The sequence below is a fragment of the Martes martes genome (assembly GCF_963455335.1).
Source record: "Martes martes genome assembly, chromosome: 5".
Lineage (NCBI taxonomy): Eukaryota > Metazoa > Chordata > Mammalia > Carnivora > Mustelidae > Martes > Martes martes.
Genome location: NC_137892.1, coordinates 102369291 through 102377994, shown reverse-complemented (window position 1 = coordinate 102377994; position 8704 = coordinate 102369291). Strand labels below are relative to the sequence as shown.

Here is an 8704-nt window from a genome sequence, read left to right as displayed (position 1 = left end):
ATGAAGGTTTTAGAATCTGAAGACATGTGACCACACATATGTGCCTGGCCTGCAGCAAGTACTCAGGAAATAGCCCCTTTCCATCTCCTTCCCATGGGTGCCAGGGCATCGGGTCCTGGCCTCAGCTGATGGAGCCTGGGGCCTGAACCAGGGTGAGGCTGCCATTTGTGTGAGCTGAGGCCTCTCCCGTCTGATCCCCGACTCTGCTCTACAGGTTGACACATCTCCCTGAGCCAGACCTTGCCAGAAGCACTGCATGCAAACTTGACTGCGCACTAGGGCACGCTAACTGGAACTGGCGTCATGGACTTCGTCATGAAGCAGGCCCTTGGAGGTGAGGCCCCGAGCCCAGCACCCCTCACTCCCTGACCTGAGTCCCAACCCAGCTGGGAGGGACCCGCAGAGCACCAGGTCCCTCCATCCCCAGCCCTGACCCCCCTGACCCTACTTTCTCCCTCCCCAACCCATCCACTCTAGGGGCCACCAAGGATATGGGGAAGATGCTGGGGGGAGAGGAGGAGAAGGACCCAGACGCACAGAAGAAGGAGGAGGAGCGACAGGAGGCTCTGCGACAGCAGGAAGAGGAGCGTAAGGCCAAGCATGCGCGCATGGAGGCTGAGCGGGAGAAGGTCCGGCAGCAGATCCGAGACAAGGTCAGCACCTCCCAACTGCCTGGAGAGTAGAAGGCATGGAGGTCAAGCCACACCCCGCCCCCCCCCCTCCCCCCTACTCCCCGCAAACCACAGCTCCAACTTGAGACCTAGCTCTGAGCGCTGCTCTCCTAAGAGGGTAAAGTGAGTGTCACAGACACAGCTCCCTGGAAGGAGTGTTATGGGGATTGAATAAGATAATGCCCATGAGACATGCTCCCTAATGTTTGTGGCTGTGGTCCACAATCTTGTACCTGAGACATTGGAGACCAAATGTTTGCAATCCAGAATCTGGGAATTTTAGGAAAATACCATAGTGCCTGAGGACCTGTTACCTTTGCACCTCACTCTCAATGGGTTTGCAGCTGTCACCCTCGGCCAAACAGTTCAGTATATGAGTCTAGTCTCCCCACTGCAAAAAATCAAGGCTGTAAGTAGCCTCCCATGAGCTCAGATCAAGTTTTGTCATCCAAACATAAGGAAGGACATTCAGATGTCAAATCTTGGGGGATTTCAGAAGAGCAGAGAAGTTACTAGGGGCAGGTGTTAATTTTAAAGGAAACCCCATGCATGGACTCTTATGGAGCACCTGTAAGGACAGGCACAAGCCCATAAGGAAGGCGTCCTTATCCCTATTTTATAGATGAGAGGACTGAGGTTTGGGGAGTTTCCAGGAGCGGCCCGGCTGAGCCTGCATGACCTTGAGACCCACCCGGCTCTCTCCTTGCCCCATGCCTGCTCATGCCTGCCCTCCTCCTCCCCAGTATGGGCTGAAGAAGAAGGAAGAGAAGGAGGCAGAGGAGAAGGCCGCCCTGGAGCAGCCCTGCGAGGGGAGCCTGACCCGGCCCAAGAAGGCTATCCCTGCAGGCTGCGGGGATGAAGAGGAGGAAGAGGAGGAGAGCATCCTGGACACGGTGCTCAAATATCTCCCGGGGCCGCTGCAGGACATGTTCAAGAAGTAACCGGCCCTCCTGCCCCGTTCCCACTCCACTTGTTCCCTTTTTTTTCGTTGTTCTTTCTTTTCTTTTTACTCAGTTAAGTCTCAGTTCTGAAGGGGAAAACCTCAGTTGACCTCTGCCCCCCTTCCCCGGCCAGGGACTCCTCCCTCTCAGCATTCCCTCGCACCCCCTTCATCCTGGGGTATCCAGCCCCCACCTCACTTCAAGTTGCTTGAAAAAGGGAACACAGCTTCCCCCCCTCCCCAGTAGGGGGCGTTGAACCCAGTGTCAGAGGTACTGAGGGCCCCCTCCGGAAGGAAGCCTAAGGTCTATGCTAGTGTGGCAACCCCCATACATTCCTTCATGCACCCCACTGCCAGGAGGACCATTGTCCCCAGCCAGCCAAAGTAATAACACATTCCAACCCTGCCCAGCATGCCGACCTTTGGCCTCTGACCCACAGTGGGCCTCCAGGTCAGGGCAGGAGTGTTGAGTGGCCTGGCTCTGAGGAAGGGAGTCAGGGTAAGCCTGCCCTGTGAGGGCCCAGCCTGAGAGGCCCTGCTGTATTCTGGCCAGGCCTAGGTCTTGGCAGAAGGCTGGGGCTCTCCTTCTCTCCTTCCCCTGAGATGACACCCAACCCAGGATCACTCCTCTCCCAACCCCCACCCGAAGAGGCATAGCCCCTGCCAAGCCAGTCCCTCCAAATGGATCCTCTTTGGACTTTAACTCATCTGTGGAGAGGACCCACGGTAGAGCAGCCCCTTGTTTCCCCCTCTTCCACTTGGGTCCTGGGGCCCCACTGCCAGGCTGGGTCCAGTTTGCCCAGCCAAGGGGCTACCCAGGCCCCCCCAGAAAATACTTGGAGCCATTGGGCAGCGGTGGCCCATGCCATGGGACCCCACCATTGGTACAGCCAAGCTGCCCCCATTCCTATTCACCCTTCTTCCCCACCCTATCCTGTCCATGTGCTTCCAGGGCCCCATGGTCCCCAGGAGGACCCTTCCTGGCCAAAGCCCCAAGGCTTTGGGGAGAAGCCAGTTCCCACTTGACAGAAGGCATCTGTCCATTCATCTCATTGGCCAAGAACAAACTCTCCTCTGGGATGTGTGAAAATGACATTTGTTCCCCCCCACCCCAAACTGTCAAGGCCTCCTGCTCTGTCAGTTGTGTAAGAACTGGGGGGCCAAGGAGCAAATGAGAGAGGAAAGTGTGTGTCCATGCACACATGAGTGTGTGTGGCAGAGACTGCATCAGCAACTGTGTGTCCTAAGATTGCTCCTATAGGTGTGTCGTTACAGTGTATGTATGTCTTGAGATTGTGTGTATATGTTAATCACATCCCTGTGTTAGATAAGGATCGTGTGTGGGAGGCAGCCTTGTGTACGTGGGCTTGTTTGAGGGTGTGTGTATGAATGGAGACTGTGTCGTATCTGTTTTCTAGCCATCTTGTATGTGTGGTAGGGTTTGCACATGTCAGCTTGGCACATGTGTCTGGGGAGAAGGGTATGTGTTAGATGTGGTGGAAGTATGTGTTTGAGAGAATGTCAGATGTGCTGAGACTGTCATGTGCACGTGTGTGGCTCTGAATAGGCAGTTGGGTGCAGAATGCGTGCTGGGGGAGAAAAAACATAGGTAAGATGCCCCCCTCTTGGCCCCAAAACCATTGGTCACAGGTGGCCACATCCAACAGGAGACCTTGTCCTTGGCCTAGAGTCCTCCCACCCTTGGGGGGCTCCTGCCTGAGGTCCTCAGAAGCCCACTGGGACTGACTCTGGCAGAGCCCCAAGAAGCCATGCTGGGCCCCCACCAGGGCCAACCCCAAAAGCAGGGCCCAGGGAGGAGGCGACTTGCCTGCCCCCGAAGCTCCTGCCCCATTGACCCCAGTTTGCATTCTGCAGGTTTTCCATGTTAGTGGATTTATGCTTTTATTTCAGAGAGAGACACGTGTCTTCTCTGTCTGTTTCCAATAGTTAAAGCCATATCAGTTAGACTGCAATACTTTAAAGACGAGACAAAACAATCCATATGTTTAGGGAACCAGAAAAATCCCCTGGTCTGTCCCTTCTCCAGGGAGCAGGGCTCCAGCAGCTCCAGCTCCCTGGATTTGCCCTTCTCCCCCGCCCCCACCCCCGCCCCACCCCTGTGCCCCTGTGTCCTGCCCCCCATCCAGGGGGCCTGTGTCTGTGCCTGTGTCTGTGATGGGGAGCCACCTCGCACCCCTACTGTCTGCTTGTCTGTGTCTCTTTTCCTGGGCAGGATGGTCATTCTCTAGAGCCCTCGGGGTCCTGAGATAGGCAGGGCCCAGTCCAGGGGCCCCAGGCCTCCCCAGACCCTGTCTGTGAGCCCCACCTAGACACAGATGTGGATCCCAAGCGTTCAAAAACGTCCCCTCCTTGACAGGGGCCCACAGATCTCAAAGGTAGTGCCAGGACACAGAGAGTGCCAGATGGGAGCAGAGACCAAGGCTCAGGAAGCTTCAGGTAAGCAGAGGAACCCAGCCGTGTCAGATATCCTGGGACCCTCGGAGGATGTCCCTGGTGGTCTCCACAGCCCCTCTGTACCTCCAGAGCTGGCTCAGGGTTTTCTCCATATAAGAGTACCCTCCAGGGTGGCTGGATTAGTCTGAGGTATGGCCTAGACTCTTCCAGACTTCTCAGGCCTACTCCTGAGAAGCAGGACTAGAGGACTTCCTGGAGGTGGTAGCAAGGGAGGAGTTCAGCATGGGGCACACCTGCCTCCAACCACTGCCAGGGGATCACTGTTATGATGACTTTCATTCCTCATACAGACCTGACTGTGGGAAGAAGCTAACGTGTGACCCAGTGAAGATGTTGTGTGCAACACACACATATGGAGGGAGAGAGGGAACAAGATATGTGTGGGGTGCGCTCTGGCAGGGAAGGGATGTTCACATGAGGTACCTGGGGTGGGAGGTGTGTGTGATCCACCGGATGGAAGGGGGATGGGTGTGCCACACATAAGTGGGACAGTGTGCCTGTGATACACTTAAGAGGCTGGGATGGGGAGGGGGCAGTCCCAGAATTCAGTGCACACTTGCAACATATCAGGGAGACACTCTCCAGCTAGGGAATTAAGAAGGAGCGATCATTTGTATATGGTGAAAACAATGAGACGCAAGGGAGTAGGCAGCACCTGCTGTGGGCATGCGTGGTTGCCAGGGAAGACCACGGCCAGACTTGCGTGCCTGGGAGCTCACCAGCAGAGATGAGGCAGAAGACTTCTCTGGATCACCCAAGCCGGTGCGGGCAGTGAGCCAGGACTTGCACACATGGGCAGCTTCAGCTCCTGGAAGGTATCTTTACCGGCAAAACCGTGTGGGGTCCCCCCAAAGGCAAGCAGGAAGTCAACAGACCCTCTTAAGTAGGGGTATATGTGTGTGAGAGAGAGAGACAGAGAGGGAAGGAAGCAGCAGGGGAAGAGGGAGAGAGAGACAGGGAACAGAAGTATTTCAGCAACCCAGGTTGCTCTTAGGTGGGACAGCTGGTGGGCAAAGAAGCTGTCTTACAGGCTCTGGCTAGAGGAGATGGGCAGAACCCCACCCCTGAGAGCCCCCAGCACCTAGCTGGCAGAGTTGCCCGCCCCACCACCCAGCTGCTCCAACCTAGGGTCCTGCATGCCCTTGATGGGACAGGCAGCTGGGGATCAGATGGCTCAGGTGATATATGTCTCCCAGGCCTGAGGACATACCTTCCACACGTGTCCCCTACTCCCCTCCCTGCTCCGGCTGCCCCACTTCTTCCTTGGGGAGAGATTGGGAGGTGTTTGTGCTGGTCCTGGGGTGGGGGTTCTAGTGAGACTCAGGTGAGGACGACCATCCTGCTCTCGCGGGGGAATCCCTTTCCCACATCTGTGCGGTGTCCTTGTTGCTCTGCTTTCTTTAAATGTGTCAGTGCCTGGGGGGAGGGGAGGGGCACCCCCTCATGCCCCCTGAATCTGACCAAAAGCCATGGCTGTTGCTCCCCCCTTTGTATGACGCAGATGCTAAGATGTACCAAACCAACCACGACAACAAAGAAAAGACCTTGTACAGCAACTCTTGGTCTGTCTGTCTTCTTCTGTCTGTTGGCATCACCAGGGCGACACAGGGCACCAGCTGAGGTGAGAGGGAGCTGAGCCACAGTGCTCCAGAGGCCCCAGAAACCCATTTTACCCTCACTGCTAGCCAGGACACTGGAAATGACCCCAGAAATCAACTGAGGCCAGAGTCAAGGCTGGCCCCAGAGATTCAGGGCCACTCGCCTCCTCCCCTTCAAAGTCAACTATGCAACAAAGCCCTGGAGCTGGTGTCCCAGCCTCGTCACAGCACCCCACAGCCCATCTCTGGCCATCCTTCTCCAAACGCTCCTCAGGAACTGGCCTACCAACATGAAGCCAAGTCCCACAGATGGGCAAAGGTCTGTCACTGTTCATCCCTCCAACACTGAGGGAGTTCCTCATGTCTGCCAGGCCACGTGTGGGAGCTGCGGACATACAGTATTGTTCCTGGACACAGACACATCCCAGGCCTTGTTGAGTCAGCACAAGACCAGAACCCCTTTCAGCCTTGGCTGCCTCCACCATTGTCCTGGCTTAAGCTGGACCTCATTTTTTCTCTACTTGGCTAGGCACCTCCCATTCCTCACACCCTGGTCTCCCAGCTTCCACATCTTCCCTCTGTCCATCCTCTCCCCACCACCCAACTCCACCTGGAAGACTCATCAAAACGCAAACTTAACCATGTCATGCTCTTAGACAACACCCTTCAGTGGTCTGTAGGAAAGCACCTGCCTATAGGATAACATCAAAATCGTCAAAATGGCCCTGTATGATATGACCCCAACCTGCTAGGTCAGACCCAACCAACTCGGAGCCAAACCCCCCTACCCTCACACATACCCTGCCGTTCCATGTTTATAGATTCTGTCCCCTCTGCCTAAAATGAACAGTACCCTCCTCCCCACCAGGTATACTTGAACTTCTCAAGATCCAGCTAAGATGTCACCTCCTGGGTGAAGCCCACCCTGACACAGCCCCCAGGCCCCTTCCCCCAGCAGTTGGTGGCTGTGTTCACAACACAGAGCATCACAGCTCTGTGCCCAGATAGCACTGGGTTTGCTGGTGGGTTCTGTCATCCAGCAGAGTGATCTGGAACAAGCCACTTAACCCCTCTGAGTGTTTGCTCGCAAGTAAAATGGGATAATAATTGTTCTAACCTCCACAGTTGTGAGGAATAAATGGGGTCACACACTCACACTCTCAGCACTGTGTGCCAAGCATTCAATGAATGGCACCTTGCAAATTCTACTGTAATTTATGTCGCTGCAGTGTCTCCCTCTGACTTGGGAGCTCTATAGGTGCTGTCCTGACTGGTGTCCCGATGCCTCCCAGCACCTACTGCAGAGTCTAGCCTGCAGTGGGTCCTCAGGAACCCCAATGCTGACTCAGGGTCCAAGTGACCAATCTCCATCTCTTCTTGGTGGCCACAGTCACTTCTCCTTTTGCTCTCTGCACCTACTGGACGGTAGGGGGAGGGGAGGCAGCACCTGACCCCCTCTCTCTGCTATGCCCTAACATCATGCATCCTGCCTTTCTCCCAGATCTGCCCATCACTCTGGGCTAGCACCCCCAGGATAGTCTCCTAGACTCTTAGAGTCAGGGGAGCTCCGTGTGCAACAGGATGCTGCATTAGTTATCCACCACTGCTTAACAAATTACAACAACTTCGTGCCTTAAAGCAACACATGTTTATTATCTCAGTTTCTCACGGGAGGCCAGGCACGGCTGAGCTGGCCCCTCTGCTTCAGAGCCTCTCACCAAGCAGCAGTCAAGGTGCAGGCCAGGGTTGGGGTCTCAACAGATGGTAAGGACCACTTCCAAGGTCATGTGATTGTTGCCAAGATTTAACTCCTGTTGAATTGAGGGCCTAAATCCCTGGCTGGCTATTGGCCAGAGGCTGCCCTTTGTTTGTCACCTCGTGGGGCCCTCCGTTAGGGCAGCCTAAAAGAGGGGAGCTTTCTCTATCAAAGCGTGCAAGCCAAGTAGGCAGAGAGCTGGTAAGACGGAAACCTCAGTGTTATGTAACCTGACTGGGGACGTGACGTTCCACCACCTTTGCCATATTCCATTGGTTAGAAGTCATAGGCCCTGCCATGCCTATAGGAAGAGGGTTACAAAAGGATGTGAATAGCAGGGCAGGGATCACTGGGGGACATCTTAGGGTCTACCCTCTCAGAGGCTGAAGCAACTCCTCCCCTTCCCTACAAAGGAGCAGGAGTTGAGCAGGGCCTCCAAAGAGCCAGAACCAAATCTCATCTACCATAGGGTCCTAAGTGATGGAGGAAGAGTGTTGGAGCAGAGTAAGGGCCAACAGTGGGCTCCCCCCAGGTTCTGTGAGACTGATACCATTCCCAGAGCCAGGGGCTGGGCTCTGAGTGCCTTCCAAGGCTGGAGATTGGAGAGAAATGGAACATGAGGGATTTGGCCTTCCCTGGAAGCCCATGTGTGTTCTTTCAGCAGGCCAGGCACTGTCTTCCCAAGACCCAGGTCCCTGGCAAATAATCCAGCCCCAGACACTCAGATGTTTCCCCAGTGTCTGCCTTGCCCCTCCTTTCCACTCAGTGGCACCCCACAGTGCCCTGTTGCCTAGTTGGGAAATGCTAGCATCTTCTCACTTTCAGTCCTGAAGGTCTTCTCCTCACAGTCCTAATCCTCTCTTAAATAGCACTTACTGAGCTCCCACAACTTGCTAAGCACTGTACTAGGCACCAAGAACACCAATCACACAGCCCCTTCTGCCAGGAACCTACCTGCTAACGGAAGAAACAGGCCAGTCAGCCACTATAACATGTGCAGTGATGCAGGTAAATTGGGGTGCTTGCGGAAGGCTCCCTGGAGAAGGTAACGTCTGAAATGAGTCTTAAATGAGAAGTCAACCTGGTAGGAAAGGAGGGCACTCTGAGCAGAGGGCCTGGCATAAGCAAAGGCATAAAGGAGACAAAAGTAGTCCAACGCAGGTGGTGGGTGTCAGGGAGGGGGAAGCAGGGGACGTCTGCAGGAGCTTATTACATTCTTGGTAAAAAGCTGAAAGCCTGAAACATCAACCAGGGTGCCAGAAGA

At 55.1% G+C, this 8704-nt stretch overlaps 1 protein-coding gene across 1 annotated transcript; it reads left to right on the top strand.

Moving 5' to 3' along the window:
• Positions 1-303: 303 nt before the first annotated feature.
• Positions 304-1612, top strand: CPLX2 (complexin 2; the record flags this gene model as incomplete). Its single annotated transcript, XM_080803809.1, has 3 exons — positions 304-334; positions 478-653; positions 1415-1612. The coding sequence occupies 3 exons, from the start codon at positions 304-306 to the stop codon at positions 1610-1612; spliced, it is 405 nt and encodes a 134-aa protein (XP_080659935.1).
• Positions 1613-8704: the final 7092 nt, after the last annotated feature.